Source organism: Hemiscyllium ocellatum, chromosome 47 (assembly GCF_020745735.1).
Source record: "Hemiscyllium ocellatum isolate sHemOce1 chromosome 47, sHemOce1.pat.X.cur, whole genome shotgun sequence".
NCBI classification, from domain to species: domain Eukaryota; kingdom Metazoa; phylum Chordata; class Chondrichthyes; order Orectolobiformes; family Hemiscylliidae; genus Hemiscyllium; species Hemiscyllium ocellatum.
The window spans coordinates 17,353,417-17,374,209 of NC_083447.1; the positions used below are offsets into that span (position 1 = coordinate 17,353,417).

Genomic DNA, 20,793 nt, shown 5'->3' on the forward strand with positions numbered 1-20,793 from the left:
ATGAGGGAAGTAAATGTAATATCTCAACATTGGCAGATGATACAAAGCTGAGTGGGTGGGTGAGCTGTGAGGAGGATGTTGCTGTGTGAGTTGGACAGCCTGATTCAGTGGGTAAATGCACGGCAGATGCAGTATGATGTGGATAAAGGTGAGGTGATGCACTCTAGTAGCAAAATTAGGAAGGCAGATTATTATTTGAGAAGCTGTAAATTGCAAGGTGGGAATATTCGATGAGACCTGAGTGTTATTGTGTACTTTGTGACAGTGTGCAGTGCAGCGGGCAGTAGAGAAGACACACGGTCTGTTGGCCTACATAGCGAGAGGATCCGAGTCCAGGAGCAGGGATGTCTCACTGCAATGACACACAGGGCCTTGGTGAGTCCACACCTGGAGTATTGTGTGCAGTTCTGGTCTCCTTATCTGAGGAAGGATGTTCCTGCTACGGAGGGACTACAGTGAAGGTTTAGCAGACTGAATCCTGGGATGGCAGCCCTGACGTGTGAGGAGAGGTTGAGTCGGTTGGGATTGTAGTCACTGGAGTTTAGAAGGATGAGGGGGATCTCATAGAAACCTACAAAATTCTAACCGGACTGGGCAGGTTAGATACAGGAAGGATGTCCCTGATTGGGGGGGTGGAGGGGGGTGGGGGGGGGGGGGGTGCAGGGGAGTCCAGGCCAGCAGGGTAAACCTTTTCAGACTGAGATGACAGTAAATGTCTTCACCCAGAGAGTGGCTGATCTTTTCGGGGACTCATCTCCAGTTACCCACCCACTCACCATAACCCTTAATTCCTTTACTGTTCAAAAATCTATCTTTGCCTTAAAGACACTCAATGAGGTAACCTCAACTGGGCAGGGGATTCCTCAGATTCACAACCCTTCGGGTGAAGACATTCCTCCTCAGCTCAGTCCTGCTCCCCCTTTATTTTGAGACTATGCCCCTAGTTCTAGTTTCACCCGCCAGTAGTAACGACCTCTATCTTATCTATTCCTTTCATAATTTTAAATATTTCTATAAGATCGCCCTTCATTTTTTAAATTCCAATAAATATGGTCCTAGTATACTCAATCTCTCCTCATAAGCCAAACCTTGTGAAAAGGCCTGCCCTTTATTCAGAGACTGTCTGCCTTCTGGGTCTTGACTCATCAGCCAAGGGTGACACATCCTTCCCGCACTGACCCAGTCGAACCCAGTAACAATAGGATCCACACCAATGTTCGCAGAGCTCTAGCCTGGCCACCATTTCCCCTTTAGAGTCACGGATAGGTCCCTTGGCACAATTTCTTGCCTCGAAAAACAACATACAGGTTTAATTCCTCACTGAAATAATGTGCACTTCAAATAAGTAATTGAATGGAGTAGAAATATAATCAATAGACTGATGGTGGAGGAGCCGGTGTTGGACTGGGGTGGACAAAGTTCAAAATTACACCACACCAGGTTATAGTCCAACAGGTTTATTTGGAAGTGCAAGTTCTCAGAGTGCTGCTCCTTCATCAGGTAGCTACCTGACAAAGGAGTGGCGCTCCGAAAGCTAGTGCTTCCAAATAAACCTGTTGGACTATAACCTGGTGTTGTGTGGTTTATAACTTTGCAGCAGGAGGCACACTGGCACCACCTGCTGGGCATTCGAGGCTCACGTTCACTCTCTTTCTCCTTATGCTCCCTGTAGGTCTTTCTCTCTCTCTCTCTGTATCCCTTTGAACTCACAGACTTACTCTTTCTCTCTCCTTTCCAATTTAAGGTATCTCTGACTTTCTCCCTTTGTACTCTCTTTCTGTCCTTTTCAATTCTGTCTCCCTCTTTTCCTTTTTAATTCTATGTCTCTTTTTCTCTTTCTTTGCACTCTGTCTCTCTCTCTCTCTTTTTGCACTCTGTCTCTCTCTGTTCTTTTCAATTCTGGCTCTATCTCTTTCCTTTTCAAGGCTTGGTGTCTCTCTGTTTCTTGATCCTTTAGCATTCTCTCTCTCCTTTTCAATTCTGCACTCTCATTTTCAATCTCTTTCTTTCTCCCTTTGCGCAGTCTCTCTTCTTTTGAAACCGGGGTCACTCTGCAGCTTTGGGGTTCTCTGTATCCCCTCAGTCCTCAGGGAGAGGTTGTGCGACATGATGAAGTGGTGTTAGTTTGGAAACAGCTCTCAGGACAGAAACCAAAATCAAACAGAAGATGAGAAAATCCTGAGGCAGAATGAAATGACATCAATAAGCCTCCTGGCCTCTAGGACCGGAAGCCTCTTATCATGTCCCAGTAGTGTCCATACCTCTGGGCCAGGAGACCAGAGTTGAAGTCCCACCTGCTCCAGAGATGTGTAATAACAGGTAAAAATATCATTCCCAGGGATACACTCCATATGTAAGGCACAGTGATTGCCTGGGAATGATTCTCTGGAATTCCCACCCTGACAATCCCCAGTAATACGGGATACATCCAATCTGGATTGGGTGCCCATTTTGTTTCGGACATCGCACTGACCAGGACAGGGGCAAGAATGCCAAATCTCAAAGGGGACAACAATTTACACAGCATGAGGAAACCTGACTGGTTGGCAAGTCAACTCTGATTGGTTGAGCTGTCAACGGGCGAAGGCACCAGGGAAGTAATGGCTTCGGTTAATTTAATAATTCTACTGCAGTAGTTGGCGTGTAGCAAAATATAGCTTTGAGTAAGTGGGGACATGGGGGAACAATAGCTCCTTGGAGCAATCGCCTCTACCCATCACAGTCAATTTGTCAACCAATCAGCACCATTTTGCCATGCAATACAAATTGTTGTCCTGTCAAATTTTGCCATTCTTGCAATTCTGTCCTGATAAGTGCACAATGAAAAGCTTTGAAGGTCTGTCTATTTTGTCAGCAATACTCAAATTCTTCACCACCGAGAGAAACATCCTCTTTATCCATTTGTGTCTCTCCAATTTCTCCACTGCCTTTTCCTCCACTGATTGGCTGGCAGCGTTGTCAAATGATGACAGATGCTCATTTATTATCTGTGTCTCCAATGGTAACTCTCAATCTTCCTTCCCCAATGGGCATGGAGCCAGATCCTTCTCCAGGTGTGAAGGCCTCAAACTCACTGTCCTCTCAAAGTTAGTTCTATTCGTTCAGCGTCCGCACTCAAACCTCATTTACACATGATCATACTCAAGGCCTGCCCAGCGCCCCTCCCCCACACCTAACTCTGCAGGTGCCTGGTCTGCCTTCCTACCCACTCACCATTCCTGACTCTCCCTGAACCTGGGCTCATCTCAACACCTACAGTTTGTGCACCTCACCACAATCTCATCAACCTGTTCCCCCACCCTGTCGCCCACTCAGTGAGCTTCATCCTGTCTCTCTCCAACATCCCTCCCCACCCGCAGCCCCCACCTCATGCTGTTGGCTCCTGTTCTATTAGACTGTTCATTTGCCATGAGAATAATCTATTTCATTACCCTCAGCTCCTGAGGAAGGTCTCCTCTCTCTGCCCACTCCCCTCTTTTCATCTAACTCCTAATGACACAGTCATGTCAACTCGATCACTTTCAATATCACTTATAGAGTCACACAGCATGGAAACAGGCCCTTCGGCCCAACTAGATAATGCTGACCAAGTTTCCTAAACTGAACTAGTCCCATTGCCTGCGTTTGGCCCATATCCCTCTTTCCTATCGATGTTTCTGTTCAAATGTTTTAAATGTTGTAATTGCACCAGCCTCCACCACTTCCTGCAGTCACATCGTGAGGACAAAGTGGATTACACTGTTGTAGCTAAATGGATCACCCTGAGGGCACACTGTTGGCAAAGTGAATTACTTATAGAAGCAGCATGCTTTGTCCAATAGCAAGTGATCCAGTTTGTTTCCTGTTTCCTTGTTGAGGACTTTGGTTTGACAGTACTGCTGAGAATGATCCTTTATGTCATGATTTCCTCAGCGTGATCTACTTTGTCTGGACAATGCTACTGAACTGAGCCACCCCGGTCTCAAAAACATAAGATATAGGAGAAGAATTAGGCTGTTCAGCTCATTTCACTATTCAATCATGACTGTGTTTCTCAATCCCATCCTCTTACTTTTCCCCCCCTCACCCATGATCCCCTTATTAATCAACAACCTGTCTTAACTACACTTCGTGACTTGGCCTCCATAGCATTCTGCAACAATGAGTTCCACAGATTAACCATTCCTCCTCATTTCAATTCTAAAGGGTCATCTTTTACTCTGAGGCTCTGCCCTCGAGTCCGCGTCTTTCTTACTCGTGGAATAATCTCCTCCACATTCACTCTATCTAGGCCTCTCAGTATTTTGTAAGTTTCAATCAGATTCCTCCTCATCCATCTAACTCTATCAAGTCCAAAGTTAAAAATCACACAACACCAGGTTATAGTCCAACAGGTTTAATTGGAAGCAACTAGCTTTCGAAGTGTCGCTCCTTCATCAGGTGATAGTGGAGGGTTCAATTCACTATCCACAGACAGAATTTATAGCAAAAATTTACAGTGTGATGTAACTGAAATTATACATTGAAAAATTGATTGTTAAGTCTTTCATCTGTTAGAATACAGTGATAGTTTCACTGCTTTCATGTGTAAATCACAAAACCTTTTTTTAAAATAAGTTGCATTCTCAGGTTAGCTGTTAACAATGGTGATAACTAGACGATATGTTGAAGATGTTAGCCCCCTGTGTCCTCTGTCTATGCCATGATGTTTAGATTGATTCTAATCTAAAAAGTGAGATAACGGAGTTTTACATGAATGCATGCAGTTTTTGAGCAAAGTACAATGTACAATGCAAGCGTACTTTGCTCAAAAACTGCATGCATTTACGTAGAACTCTGAGCTCAAAAACTGCATGAATTCATGTAAAACTCCGTTATCTCACTTTTTGGATTAGAATCAATCTAAACATCATGGTATAGACAGAGAACACAGGGGGCCAACACCTTCAACATATTGTCTAGCTATCACCAATCTAACACTATCACCTGATGAAGGAGTGACGCTTCGAAAGCCAGTGTGCTTCCAATTAAACCTGTTGGACTATAACCTGGTGTTGTGTGGTTTTTAACTTTGTACACCCCAGTCCAACACCAGCATCTCCAAATCATAAACATCATAGCATAGACAGAGAACACAGGGGGCTAACACCTTTTAACATATTGTCTAGCTATCACTATTGTTAACAGCTAACCTGAGAATGCAACTTTTTAAAAAAAGGTTTTGTGATTTACACATGAAAGCAGTGAAACTATCACTGTATTCTAACAGATGAAAGGCTTAACAGACAATCAATTTTTCAATGTATAATTTCAGTGACATCACACTGTAAATTTTTGCTATAAATTCCGAGTGTTAGGATTGAGCCCTCCACTATCACCTGATGAAGGAGCAGCGCTCTGAAAGCTAGTGCTTCCAATTAAACCTGTTGGACTATAACCTGGTGTTTTGTGATTTTTAACTTTGTACACTCCAGTCCAACACCAGCATCTCCAAATCATGACTACTATCAAGTCCAGACCCAGACTGCTCAACTGCTCCTCATATAACAAGCCCTTTATCCCTAGGGTAAAAAATGAGGTCTGCAGATGCTGGAGATCACAGCTGCAAATGTGTTGCTGGTCAAAGCACAGCAGGCCAGGCAGCATCTCAGGAATAGAGAATTCGACGTTTCGAGCATAAGCCCTTCATCAGGATCATTCCTAGGATCCCTAGGATCATTCTTATAAAGCTCTTCTATATCCCATCCAACCCCAGCACATCCTTCCTTAGGTACAGGGTCCAAAACGGTTCAGAATATTCCAAATGCAGTCTGACCAAAGCCTGATATAGTCTCAACTGTATGTTTCTGCTCTTGTGCTCTAGCCCTCTTGAGATGAATGCTAAATCGCATTTGCCTTCCTAACTGCCAACCGAACCTGCATGGTAACTTTAAGAGAATCCTGAAATCGAACTTCAAAGTCCCTCAGAGCTTCAGATTTCCAAATCCCTTCCCACTTCAGAAAATAGTTTACACCCCTGTTCTTCCTGCCAAAATGTATAACTTAACACTGTCCTACACTGTATTCCATCTGCTACTTGTTTACCCACTCTCCCAGCCCATCCAAGACCTTCTGCAGTCTCCCCGCTTCCTCTACACTACCTGTCCCTCCACTTGTGTTTGTGTCATCTGCAAACGTAGCAATCATGCCCTCCCTTCCTTCATCCAGATCATTAACGTTTAACCTGGATAGGGTTGTGGTCCCAATATGGACCCCTGCAAAACTCCATGAGTCACCAGTTGCCATTATCCCTACTCTCTGCCTTCTGCCTGTCAGTCAATCCTCTATCCATGCCCAGTGCCTTGCCCCTAACACCCTGGGCCCTGATCTTATTGAGCAGCCTCCCGTGCAGCAACTTGTCAGAGACCGTCTGATAATCCAAATCGATCACATCCACTGACTTCTCCTTAGTCCAACTTGCTCATTACCTCTGCAAAGAATTCTAACAGATTTGTCAGACATGAGCTCCCCTTGATGGAGCCGGGCTGACTCAGCCCTATTTTACCATGCACTTCCAATTACTCCGCAATCCCATCCTTAATCATGGACTCCAAAATCTGAGCAACCACCTTACCTCCCTCCCTTCTTAAATAGGGGTGTTACATTCACCATTTTCCTGTCCTCTGGAACCCTCCCGGACTGCAATGATTCCTGACAGATCATCACCAACGCCTCTACAACCTCCTCAGATATCTCTTCAGAACTCGAGGGTGTAGTCCATCTGATCCGGATGATTTAACCACCTTCAGACCTTTCAGCTTCCCCAGCACTTTCTCCTTAGTCATGGCTACTACACTCACCTCTAGTCCCCTGACTCTCAAAGTTCTGGAATGCTGCTGATGCCTTCCAAAGTGAAACCTGATGCAAAGTACATATTCAGTTCCTCCACCATTTCTTTATGCCCCATTACTCCTTCTCCGGCCTCATTTTCCAGTCGTCCAATGTTCACTATTGCCTCTCTCTTACCATTTGGACATTGAAAAAGCTCTTCCAGCCTTGTTTTATATTGGTAGCTAGTTTCCTCTCATATTTCATCCTCTCCCCTCCCATTGCTTTCCTAATTGCTCTCTGCTGGTTTTTAAATGTTTCCCATTCCTCTGCCTTCCCATTAATCTTTACCACATTATTTACTTCCTCTTGTGCTTTTACGCTTGACAGTCACAGTTATCTCATCCTCCCTTTAGAATATTTCCTCTTCCTTGGGGTGAATTTCTGCTGGGCCTCCTGAATGACTCCCAGAAACCCCCCTGTCATTGCTGTTCTGCCATCTTCCCCATGAGGCTTCCCTTCCAGTCAGTTCCAGCCAGCTCCTGCCTTATTGTCTTTGCAGTGACCTTTACTCAATTGTAATACCGTTACATCTGATTCCAGTTTCTCCCTCTCAAACTGCAGAGCGAATTGTTTCATATTACGGTCAGCAGTCTTGACAGTGTGTGATCCCTCCCACGGTCACTGTCATTAACAGGTGTGTGTGTGTGTGTGTGTGTGTGTGTGTGTGTGTGTGTGTGTGTGTGTGTGTGTGTGTGTACGCGCGTGTACGCGCGTGTAACAAATGACAAAAAGCTGAGAGAGAGAGTCAGAGGTAGTGGTTCTAATCGTGCGGGAGGTGGGCGGGGGGGTGGGGGGGGTGGTGAAGGGGCTGAGGGATGTCATCTGACTGAGTTTTGAGAAGATTTATACCTCAGGTTGAGGTTCTGGATGTAGGTTTGCTCGCTGACCTTCCAGCTCAGCGCACAAACCTACATCCATCATCGGCCCGTCTGGAATGCAGTCCGGGAGAAGCAGGCACGTCCTCCATTCAGGAATGCTGAAGCCGTTGTCCTCAGTCTGTCCTCTGAACTCAGTCTATGGCTGATTCAGTTTGATCGTGACCCTCACTGTCAGACACAGGCACTAGATCCCACGCCAGCCTGGCCTATCACTGAGGCCGTTTGTTTCACCTCCAAAACATCGTCGGATCCTTCCACCAGCCTCAAGCCAGCCTTTGGTGAGACCCTCTTGTAGGCCTTTGTTCCCTCACACTTGACTGGTTCACTACGCCTGCAGCCATCTTATACAAACACAAGGCGTAAGAGCTGGAGGAGGCCATTTGGCCCTTTGGGCCTGCTTCACCAGTCAATATGACAGAACCTCCAACCTCCATGATAACCTCTGACCCCTTCATTAAAAATATTCAATGACTTGGCATCCATACCTACAAATGTAGAATCACAGAATCCCAATAGTGTAGAAGCAGGCCATTCAGCCCATCAAGTACACACTGACCCTCCGAAGACCCAGATTCAACCCCCCACCCTATCCCTGTAACCCTGCATTTCCCATGGCTCACCCATCTAGCCTCCTCACCCCAGAACACTAGGGGCAATTTAGCATGGCCAACCAACCCCAACCTGCATGGCTTTGGATCGCAGGAGGAAACTGGAGACAGGGAGAATGTGCCAACTCCACAGAGAGAGTCACCTTATGGACATCTAAAATCCCACTGCCCCCGCCCTAATGTGCCCTTCCTCCACCCCAACAATGACCTCTGGGTCGCGCTCCATCGCACTTTAACATTCCCAGTCTCACTTTGAAACCCCTCTGTGGCCTCACTTGCTCCCAACTTCTGTAATCTCCTCCACTTCCTACAACCTGCCCAGGTCTCTGTACCTCGCCAACTCTCCGATTCTAAATCACCCACAGCCAGCTACGCCATAAGCTCTGGAATTTTATCCTTTTGCAGGACGTGGAGGTTGCTGGCAAGGCAATCACGTGCAAGATGAATGTAATATCCAGGATTCCATGCAAAGACTGCAGGCAACACCATATCTGGCAAATAGGCAGAAAACTAGCAATCAGCACCCATGAACACCGGCTAGCCACTGAACGCCATGGCCAGCTGCCCCTAGTAGCCATACACGGAGGTGACAAGGACCACAAATTCGACTGGGACAACTCAACAGAGGACAGCCAGAGAATTTCTAGAAGCACGGCACTCATCCACGGTCACCATCAACAAACACATTGACCTCGACCCAATATACCGGCCACTACAACAGACAACCGGAACCGAAAGCAGCAGGAATGGAACCAAATAAATCCCAGAAGACACAGTACACAGCGCTTCACAGGAGGTTCTAAAGCACTAAAGCTGTCACCTAGACAGGGGACAAAATGTCTGCAAATCAACTTCCCAAATCAGCAAACATACCCACAATCATGACGTACCCACCAATCATGACAAGGCCAGCATTTGGTGCCCCCATCCTGAATCAACTTATAAGTAAATAGCTTGGCAGGGCCCTTTCAGAGGGAAGGTAAGAGTCAGCCATATTGCTGCAGGTCAGGAGGTCAGACCCAGGTCAAGATGGTAGATTCCCCTCAGTGAACCAGGTGGTTTTATTACAATAATCATGTTAGTCATCATGGTTGAAAATGTGTTGCTGGTCAAAGCACAGCAGGCCAGGCAGCATCTCAGGAATAGAGAATTCGACGTTTTGAGCATAAGCCCTTCATCAGGAATGAGAGAGAGTAGCCAAGCAGGCTAAGATAAAAGGTAGGGAGGAGGGACTTGGGGGAGGGGCGATGGAGGTGGGATAGGTGGAAGGAGGTCAAGGTGAGGGTGATAGGCCGGAGTGGGGTGGGGGCGGAGAGGTCAGGAAGAAGATTGCAGGTTAGGAGGGCGGTGCTGAGTTGAGGGAACCGACTGAGACAAGGTGGGGGGAGGGGAAATGAGGAAACTGGAGAAATCTGAATTCATACCTTGTGGTTGGAGGGTTCCCAGGCGGAAGATGAGGCGCTCCTCCTCCAGCCGTCATGTTGTTATGTTCTGCCGGTGGAGGAGTCCAAGGACCTGCATGTCCTCGGTGGAGTGGGAGGGAGAGTTAAAGTGTTGAGCCACGGGGTGGTTGGGTTGGTTGGTCCGGGCGTCCCTGAGGTGTTCTCTGAAGCGTTCCGCAAGTAAGCGGCCTGTCTCACCAATATAGAGGAGGCCACATCGGGTGCAGCGGATGCAATAGATGATGTGTGTGGAGGTGCAGGTGAATTTGTGGCGGATATGGAAGGATCCCTTGGGGCCTTGGAGGGAAGTGAGTGTGGAGGTGTGGGCGCAAGTTTTACATTTCCTGCGGTTGCAGGGGAAGGTGCCGGGGGTGGAGGTTGGGTTGGTGGGGGGTGTGGATCTGACGAGGGAGTCACGAAGGGAGTGGTCCTTGCGGAACGCTGATAGGGGAGGGGAGGGAAATATATCCTTGGTGGTGGGGTCCGTTTGGAGGTGGCGGAAATGACGGCGGATGATACATTGTATGCGGAGATTGGTGGGGTGGTAGGTGAGAACCAGTGGGGTTCTGTCTTGGTGGCGGTTGGAGGAGCGGGGCTCAAGGGCGGAGGAGCGGGAAGTGGAGGAGATGCGGTGGAGGGCATCGTCGATCACGTCTGGGGGGAATCTGCGGTCTTTGAAGAAGGAGGCCATCTGGGCTGTGCGGTGTTGGAATTGGTCCTCCTGGGTGCAGATGCGGCGGAGACGAAGGAATTGGGAATATGGGATGGCGTTTTTGCAGGGGGCAGGGTGGGAGGAGGTGTAGTCCAGGTAGCTGTGGGAGTCAGTCGGTTTATAATAGATGTCTGTGTTGAGTCGGTCGCCCGAGATAGAGATGGAAAGGTCTAGGAAGGGGAGGGAGGAGTCTGAGACAGTCCAGGTGAATTTCAGGTCAGGATGGAAGTTGTTAGTAAAGTTGATGAACTGTTCAACCTCCTCGTGGGAGCACGAGGCAGCGCCGATACAGTCATCGATGTAGCGGAGGAAAAGGTGGGGGGTGGTGCCAGTGTAGTTGCGGAAGATGTACTGTTCCACATATCCTACGAAGAGGCAGGCATAGCTGGGGCCCATGCGGGTGCCCATGGCAACTCCTTTAGTTTGGAGGAAGTGGGAGGATTGAAAAGAGAAGTTATTCAGGGTAAGGACCAGTTCAGTCAGTCGAAGGAGGGTGTCAGTGGAAGGGTACTGGTTGGTGCGGCGGGAAAGGAAGAAGCGGAGGGCTTTGAGTCCTTTGTGATGGGGGTTGGAGGTGTACAGGGACTGGATGTCCATAGGGAAAATAAGGCGTTGGGGACCGGGGAAGCGAAAATCCTGGAGGAGGTGGAGGGCTTGGGTGGTGTCCCGAACGTAGGTGGGGAGTTCTTGGACTAAAGGGGACAGGACCGTGTCGAGGTATTAGGAGATGAGTTCGGTGGGGCAGGAGCAGGCTGAGACAATGGGTCGGCCGGGGCAGGGCCGGCGCTGCCTCGTGCTCCCACGAGGAGGTTGAACAGTTCATCAACTTTACTAACACCTTCCATCCCGACCTGAAATTCACCTGGACTGTCTCAGACTCCTCCCTCCCCTTCCTAGACCTTTCCATCTCTATCTCGGGCGACCGACTCAACACAGACATCTATTATAAACTGACTGACTCCCACAGCTACCTAGACTACACCTCCTCCCACCCTGCCCCCTGCAAAAACGCCATCCCATATTCCCAATTCCTTCGTCTCCGCCGCATCTGCTCCCAGGAGGACCAGTTCCAACACCGCACAGCCCAGATGGCCTCCTTCTTCAAGGACCGCAGATTCCCCCTAGACGTGATTGACGATGCCCTCCACCGCATCTCCTCCACTTCCCGCTCCTCCGCCCTTGAGCCCCGCTCCTCCAACCGCCACCAAGACAGAACCCCACTGGTTCTCACCTACCACCCCACCAACCTCCGCATACAACGTATCATCCGCCGTCATTTCCACCACCAAGGATATATTTCCCTCCCCTCCCCTATCAGCGTTCCGCAAGGACCACTCCCTTCGTGACTCCCTCGTCAGATCCACACCCCCCACCAACCCAACCTCCACCCCCGGCACCTTCCCCTGCAACCGCAGGAAATGTAAAACTTGCGCCCACACCTCCACACTCACTTCCCTCCAAGGCCCCAAGGGATCCTTCCATATCTGCCACAAGTTCACCTGTACCTCCACACACATCATCTATTGCATCCGCTGCACCCGATGTGGCCTCCTCTATATTGGTGAGACAGGCCGCTTACTTGCGGAACACTTCAGAGAACACCTCTGGGACGCCCGGACCAACCAACCCAACCACCCCGTGGCTCAACACTTTAACTCCCCCTCCCACTCCACCGAGGACATGCAGGTCCTTGGACTCCTCCACCGGCAGAACATAACAACATGACGGCTGGAGGAGGAGCGCCTCATCTTCCGCCTGGGAACCCTCCAACCACAAGGTATGAATTCAGATTTCTCCAGTTTCCTCATTTCCCCTCCCCCCACCTTGTCTCAGTCGGTTCCCTCAACTCAGCACCGCCCTCCTAACCTGCAATCCTCTTCCTGACCTCTCCGCCCCCACCCCACTCCGGCCTATCACCCTCACCTTGACCTCCTTCCACCTATCCCACCTCCATCGCCCCTCCCCCAAGTCCCTCCTCCCTACCTTTTATCTTAGCCTGCTTGGCTACTCTCTCTCATTCCTGATGAAGGGCTTATGCTCGAAACGTCGAATTCTCTATTCCTGAGATGCTGCCTGGCCTGCTGTGCTTTGACCAGCAACACATTTTCAGCTGTGATCTCCAGCATCTGCAGACCTCATTTTTTACTTAGTCATCATGGTCACCATTTTCAAGACTAACTTTACACTTTTGATGTCAAATTTAAATCCCACCAGCATCCGATTATGGATTTAAACCATGGTCTCAGAGTATGAGCGAGGCCCTCAGGATTACTCGGCTGGTGCCTTTCCCACTACTCCACTGGTATAGTCTTCCTAGACCTCCATATCTCCCTTTGCCTGTTGTTGTGGTTCTGCTTGCCGAGCTGGAAGTTTTTGCTGCAAAAACTTCCAGCTCGGCGAGCAGAACCACAACAACGGATACCCGAGCTACAAATCTTCAATCAGATTTTAAATCCCTTTGCCTGTCTCTCCTCATTAAACCCATGCCTTTGGCCGGCTCCTGGTCACCTGACTGAGTCCCTTCACCCTTTCTGTGATTACTGCTCCAGTGAATACATTGGTGTGTTGCTTTAAAAGAAAAGTGCTAAAGAAGAGAACCTGCACAGTTACTGCCTTTGCTGTTTGATTTCGTGTATCGTTAGACATCGGAGTGCATCTGGGAAAATTAACAAACAGTGAAATTCACAACTAATCTTGGAGGAACTGTTGGGCGAAGTTCACAGCACAGAATCAGATAAGTTCATTGTTGTTTTAAGTCTGTCCAAGAGAAAGGCTGCAGTAGTGAGAACAGTGGGTTCTTTCTTGATTATATGTTTTTGGAGATAAGTCTCTTGATTAAACTTAAAATATAAGCCATAGCTATTAATTTAATCTGGGGCAGTATTTCTAGAGGAATGTGACGGTGTTATTTTCTGGGTCTGTAAATTGTAAAGGAGCAAAAATGGCCTTTGCAGTGATATGTACTTCTTGTCAGATGTGGGAGTTTAAAGAGAGTTTAAGGGTTACTGCAGATTATATCTGCCATAAATGCTGTTGGATGCAAATCTTATCAGATCGAGTGGATCGGTTGGAGAGACAGATAGAAGCGATGAGGAATTTGCAACAGCAACAGTATGTGATGGATGGCAGTTATAGGAAGGGGGGAAAGTCTCAGATACAGTCACATAGATGGGTTAACTCCAGGAAGGGTGAAAGAGGTCGGTACCTAGGACAGGAGTCTTTTGTGGATGTACCCATTTCAAACAGATATGCTGTTTTGGAAAATGTAGGGGTGATGGATTCTCAGGGGAATGTAGCATAAACAGCTAAGTTTCAGGTATTGAGACTGGCTCTAATGCAATGAGGGGTACGTCGGCTTCCCAAGAGATCAATTGTGTTAGGGGATTCTGTAGTCAGAGGTACAGACAGACGTTTCTGTGGCCAGCAGAGAAAAAGCAGAATGGTGTGTTGTTTCCCTGGTGCCAGGGTCAAGGATGTCTCAGGGAGGGTGCAGAATGTTCTCACGGGGGAGAGGAGCCAGCAGGAGGTCATTGTCCACATTGGATACAACGACACTGGAAGGGAAAAGGTCGAGACTCTGAATGGAGATTACAGAGAGTTAGGCAGAAATTTTAAAAGGAGGTCCTCAAGGGTAGTAATATCTGGATTACTCCCAGTGCTATGAGCTAGTGAGGGCAGGAATAGGAGGATAGAGCAGATGAATGCTTGGCTAAGGAGCTGGTGTATGGGAGAAGGATTCACATTTTTGGATCATTGGAATCTCTTTTGGGGTAGAAGTGACATGTACAAGAAGGACAGATTGTACCTAAATTGGAAGAGGACTAATATACTGGCAGGGAAATTTGCTAGAACTGCTTGGGAGGATTTAAACCAGTAAGGTGGTGGGGGGGGAGGAGTGGGACCCAGGGAGATAGTGAGGAAAGAGATCGATTTGAGACAGATACAGCTGAGAACAGAAGTGAGTCAAACAGTCAGCGCAGGCTGGGACAAGGTAGGACTAATAAATTAAACTGCATTTATTTCAATGCAAGACAATTTTCTGATTCAGTATGTGGATGTACCTACTAGAGAAGGTGCAAAACTTGACCTACTCTTGTGAAATAAGGCAGGGCAGGTGACTGAGGTGTCAGTGAGGGAGCACTTTGGAACGAGCGACCATAATTCTATTCATTTTAAAATAGTGATGGAAAAGGATAGACTAGATCTAAAGGTTGAAGTTCTAAATTGGAGAAAGACCAATTTTGATGGTATTAGGCAAGAACTTTTGAAAACTGATTGGAGGCAGATGTTCGCAGGTAAAGGGACGGCTGGAAAATAACAAGAATCCAGAGAAAGTATATTCCTGTCAAGGTGAAAGGGAAGGCTGGTAGCTATAGGGAATGCTGGATGACTGAAGAAATTGAGGGTTTGGTTAAGAAAAAGAAGGAAGCATATGTCAGGTACAGACAGGATAGATCGATTGAATCCTTAGAAGAGTATAAAGAAAGTAGGAGTATACTTAAGAGGGAAATCAGGAGGGCAAAACAGGGACACGAGATAGCTTTGGCAAATAGAATTTTGGAGAATCCAAAAGGTTTTTACAAATATATTAAGGACAAAAGGGTAACTAGGAAGAGAATAGGGCCCCTCAAAAATCAGCAAGGCAGCCTTTGTGTGGAGCCACAGAATATGGGGGAGATACTAAATGAATATTTTGCATCAGTATTTACTGTGGAAAAGGATATGGAAGATATAGACTGTAGGGAAATAGATGGTGACATCTTGCAAAATGTCCAGGTTACAGAGGAGGAAGTGCTGGATGTCTTGAAACGGTTAAAGATGGATAAATCCCCAGGACCTGATCAGGTGTACCCAAGAACTCTGTGGGAAGCTAGAGAAGTGATTGCTGGGCCTCTTGCTGAGATATTTGTATCATCGATAGTCACAGGTGAGGTGCCGGAAGACCGGAGTTTGGCTAACGTGGTGCCACCGTTTAAGAAGGGCAGTAAAGACAAGCCAGGAAACTACAGACCGGTGAGCCTGACCTCGGTGGTGGGCAAGTTGTTGGAGGGAATCCTGAGGGACAGGATGTACATGTATTTGGAAAGGCAAGGACTGATTAGGGATAGTCAACATGGCTTTGTGCGTGGGAAATCATTTCTCACAAACTTGATTGAGTTTTTTGAAGAAGTAACAAAGAAGATTGATGAGGGCAGCGCAGTAGATGTGATCTATATGGACTTCAGTAAGGTGTTTGACAAGGTTCCCCATGGGAAACTGATTAGCAAGGTTAGATTTCATGGAATACAGGGAGAACTAGCCATTTGGATACAGAACTGGTTCAAAGGTAGAAGACAGAGGGCGGTGGTGGAGAGTTGTTTTTCAGACTGGAGGCCTGTGACCAGTGGAGTGCCACAAGGATCGGTGCTGGGTCCTCTACTTTTTGTCATTTACATCAATGATTTGGATGCGAGCATAAGGGGTACAGTTAGTAAGTTTGCAGATGACACTAAAATTGGAGATGTAGTGGACAACGAAGAGGGTTACCTCAGATTACAGCAGGATCTGGACCAGATGAGCCAATGGGCTGAGAAGTGGCAGATGGAGTTTAATTCAGATAAATGCGAGGTGCTGCATTTTGGGAAAGCAAACCTTAGCAGGACTTATACACTTAATGGTAAGGTCCTAGGGAGTGTTGATGAACAAAGAGACCTTGGAGCGCAGGTTCATAGCTCCTTGAAAGTGGAGTCGCAGGTAGATAGGATAGTGAAGAAGGCGTTTGGTATGCTTTCCTTTATTGGTCAGAGTATTGAGTACAGGAGTTGGAAGGTCATGTTGCAGCTGTACAGGACATTGGTTAGGCCACTGTTGGAATATTGCGTGCAATTCTGGTCTCCATCCTATCGGAAAGATGTTGTGAAACTTGAAAGGGTTCAGAAAAGATTTACAAAGATGTTGCCAGGATTGGAGGACCTGAGCTACAGGGAGAGGCTGAACAGGCCGGGGCTGTTTTCCCTGGAGCGTCGGAGGCTGAGGGGTGACCTTATAGAGGTTTACAAAATTATGAGGGGTATGGACAGGATAAATAGACAAAGTCTTTTCCCTGGGGTTGGGGAGTCCAGAACTAGAGAGCATAGGTTTAGGGTGAGAGGGGAAAGATATAAAAGAGACCTCAGGGGCAACTTTTTCACACAGAGGGTGAGACGTGTATGGAATGAGCTGCCACAGGATGTGGTGGAGGCTAGTACAATTGCAACATTTAAGAGGCATTTGGATGGGTATATGAATAGGAAGAGTTTGGAGGGATATTGGCTGGGTGCTGGCAGGTGGGGCTAGATTGGGTTGGGATATCTGATCGGCATGGACGGGTTGGACCAAAGGGTCTGTTTCCATGTTGTACATCTCTATGACTCTATAAATGCAGGCTGCTGTGGGCTGGGATTGGGGGTGGCAGGGCTGAGGGTGGAGGGGGGGATGAGCTTGGGATAGGAGGGAGGTAACAGGGAGTTGGGAGGGAATGGGAAACAGGACATTGGAAAACAGGGAGTGGGTGTGGTTGGGAGATGAGGGTAAAGTGGAGTTTGATGGGGGAGGCTGAAACTGAGATGGGAGAGGGTGTCAGGAAACAAGACATAGGAAAACAGGAAGTGGGAGTGGACGGGCGATGGGGTAAGGGTGGAGTTTGGGAGGGGAGGGGCGGAGTCTGAGATGAGAGAGAGGCATCGGGAACAGTAAACAGGACGCTGAGAAACAGGGAGGGGAGTGATGGGATTTGGGGTGAGAATAGGGGAGGGACAAGGTCAATGGTCGGGAATATACGCAGTGCCCTCCTCACCTGCATCTCCTCCATCCAGTCAATCATGTGAACCATCTCCTGGAAGGTCTTCTGCAGCGAGAGGTTGAGTTCGAGCCGAGCCCTGCGAGCGGCCAGCGTCTCCTCCAGGAAGCCCCACAGCCGCAGAATGTTATCTTTCTGAGCAGTGATGCGCCTGATGTCGTAGTAATTCTCCGAGTCCAGCTCCAGAGCCAGCTCAGTGATGACCTGCACTCGCTCCTTGTATGACGACACATCCGCCTCAATCGCCTCGTGTTTCTTCATCGCTGCCTCAACCGCAGGGAGATCGTAACCAAAATTATCCTGAGGGGAGAATTGAAGAGGATTACAGAAAGCAGCTTTGTAAGGGCAGCGCGTGGGCAAGTGGTAATATCACTGGGCTGGCAATCCAGAGCCCCAGGGTAATCCTTGAGGGACACAGGTTCAAATCTCATGAGGGCAAATGGTGAAATATGAATTTAATTTTTTTAAAAATTAGTATTAATTAACTAATAATGATCACTGGTGATTGTCGCAAAAACCCATCAATATTCTTTAGGGAAGGAAATCATACCTGGTCTGGCCAACATGTGACTACAGGCCCATAGCAACGTGATTGACACTTAACTGCCCTCAGGGCGATTAGGGATGGGTAATAAATACTGGGCCTAGCTAGCCACACCCACACCCCGTGAAAGAATAGCGAAGGAAAAGAAGACTTCCCAACAGATCCATCCTTGCAGGGTAGCAGAGTTAGAAAGGTGTGAGTGGGAGCCGTTCTCGAACATTCCTCAGTGTCTCGATGAGGAGGGCCACTATTAACCAGATGGTCCAGTCAGAACGAGAGTGCAGGTGCAGAGAGGTCTTGGGATGGGGGAGGCTGTGGTAATGGTACAAAACTTTACAAGGGACAGGACAGGTTGGGGTTTGGGTTAGATGAACACAGATCAGAAACAGAGGGAGAATACATCAGCAAGGAACCCTTCAAAAAGATTCACTTGAATGATAGGTGATCAGTTTCTTTTTAATGTACATCATCTGGAACAGAGAATACATTCAAGGAGGAGATTTTAAATCAGTTAGGGATTGAAGGGTGATGGAGAGCAGGGCAGGAAAGTGGAGCTGAAGCCAAGCTGAGATCAGCCATGATCGGAGAGCAGGCTCAAGGGGCTGAATGGCCTACTCCTGCTTTTAGTTCTTACCCACAGGATGGCCAGACCAGCATTTAATGCCCAGGGCGCAGTTAAGATGCAACCTCATTGCTGTGGGACTGGAGTCACGTACACCAGACCAGGTAAAGCAGGTTTCCCTCCCTAAAGGGAGTTAGTGAACCAGATTTTTTTTTCTAATGATAATTGACACTGGTTAACATTAGGCCAACATTTTAATTTTTACTGAATTCAAATTCCACCATATGTCATGACAGCTCATGTTCACAGAGCATCATTCCTTGATTACCAATCCAGTGACATTACCACCTCACTGTCACCTTCATCAAGTAAATGTTCCCCTCCGAACCACTCACCATCCTGACTTGGAAATACATCTCCATTCCTTCGCTGCCGCTGGGTCAAAATCCTGGAATTCCTTCCCTAAGATCTACCCACAGCAGGAGTACTGCAGCGGTTCAAGAAGGCAGCTCACCCTCACCTTGTCAAGGGGGCAACTAGGGATGGGGTAATAAATACTGGGCCCAGCCAGCGATGCCCACATGCCATGAATGAATATAAATAAATGTTGAGAGGCTGGTGAACGTTCTCATTAAAGCCCAGAAGGGTAGCTTTGGTAAATGTCATGCAGAATGATGAAGGGTTTTGTAACCTTCCAGCAAGGGCACGGAGCAGTGAACGGAGATTTAAGGTCATTAGAAAACCCTCATGTGAGAGATGAGGAGAATTTCTTCCTGTCACAGCGCATCGATTGGAAAGGTGCTGCTGGAAGGTTGGTGATGTCAGCTCCAGCAATGATATTTCCACAGTGATTAAGGTCAGGATCGGAAAGGGGGAGCACTGTTACAGGGTGATGGAGAAGGAGCAGGGGACAGGGGTTCGGGTGGTCCGAAGGGCAAGGAATCCCACCTGGGAGATGAGCCGCTGGTTCTCGTTCAGCCAGGTCTCCCGCATGGCAGCCTTGTGGTCAAACCGATGAGCCAATTGCTCGAGCTTCTCCTGCCGAATTAGCTCATTCCGCAACGCCACCTCACGCTCATGCTCCGCCTTCTCCAGTCTCTCCCAGGCCTCAGGAGGAAGAACAACAACAGGACACAAGTGAGACAGAGATCAGCACCAGCAGGAGGTGCTATTACTGCCGAGAGGGAGTGGGAAACAGTGGGACTGGTCATGATAGGTAGCGAGAGAGATAGTGAGGGAAAGAGACAAAAAGAATGCATGGGACAGAGATAATGAGAAATACAGTCAGAGAGAGACAAAAAGAGACAGTGAAAGAGCCAGCCACAGTGAAAGAGTCAGAGAGAGAGATAGACAGACAGACAGAGAGACAAGAGAGGATAGTAAGGGTGATAAACACGGTGAGCGTGAGAGAGACAATGAGAGAGAGAGAGAGAGAGTAAGAAACACAGTGAGAGACAATAACAAACACAATGTGTGTGAGAGAGAGAGAGAGAGAGAGAGAGAGACAGTGTGATGGACCAAGGGAGAGTGACAGTCTGCTCAAATTCTCACAGATCAAGACCTGAAACCCCCTCGGTTCTCATCAACAGCAGCTTTTGGAGCAGACTCTGCTGGTTTGGAAATTCAGAAACAAAACCCTAACAGTGAGGAGACTGCTTCCCGGAACATCCCAGAACTTTCCGGAACTGCTGTGAACTCCATTCAGGGGAGAATTGAATTTAGTTCTGAACAAAATTCGGATAAACTAAATTAAACCTTGCACAGTCTTTCATCTGTCAATATGGTGAACAATGCTAGTGGCCTCGACAAACACAGTCATAAACTCAACAGAACAAACATCATTCACAAGAACAGTGGGGTCTGCAGTCAGCCATTTTCTAAAAATTGATAACAGTGACAGGGACACCCCGTGTGTTACTGTGGGTAACCGTGACAGGGTCACCCCGTGTGTTACTGTGGGTAACCGTGACAGGGACACCCCGTGTGTTACTGTGGGTAACCGTGACAGGGTCACCCCGTGTGTTACTGTGGGTAACAGTGACAGGGTCACCCCGTGTGTTACTGTGGGTAACCGTGACAGGGTCACCCCGTGTGTTACTGTGGGTAACAGTGACAGGGTCACCCCGTGTGTTACTGTGGGTAACAGGGACAGGGACACCACGTGTGTTACTGTGGGTAACAGGGACAGGGACAGGGACACCACGTGTGATACTGTGGGTAACAGGGACAGGGACACCACGTGTGTTACTGTGGGTAACAGGGACAGGGACACCACGTGTGTTACTGTGGGTAACAGGGACAGGGACAGGGACACCACGTGTGATACTGTGGGTAACAGGGACAGGGACACCACGTGTGTTACTGTGGGTAACAGGGAAAGG

At 48.0% G+C, this 20,793-nt stretch overlaps 1 protein-coding gene across 1 annotated transcript in view; it reads right to left on the minus strand.

Moving 5' to 3' along the window:
* LOC132836640 (spectrin beta chain, non-erythrocytic 4-like) overlaps positions 1 to 20,793 on the minus strand; it is a 197,079-nt gene that overhangs the window by 156,688 nt on the left and 19,598 nt on the right. The window contains exons 10-11 of the mRNA XM_060856031.1: positions 19,361 to 19,519; positions 17,304 to 17,606 (exon numbers count right to left, since the gene is read on the minus strand). Of these exons, the coding sequence (XP_060712014.1) occupies positions 17,304 to 17,606; positions 19,361 to 19,519 (462 nt within the window). The remainder of the gene's footprint in view (positions 1 to 17,303; positions 17,607 to 19,360; positions 19,520 to 20,793) is intronic.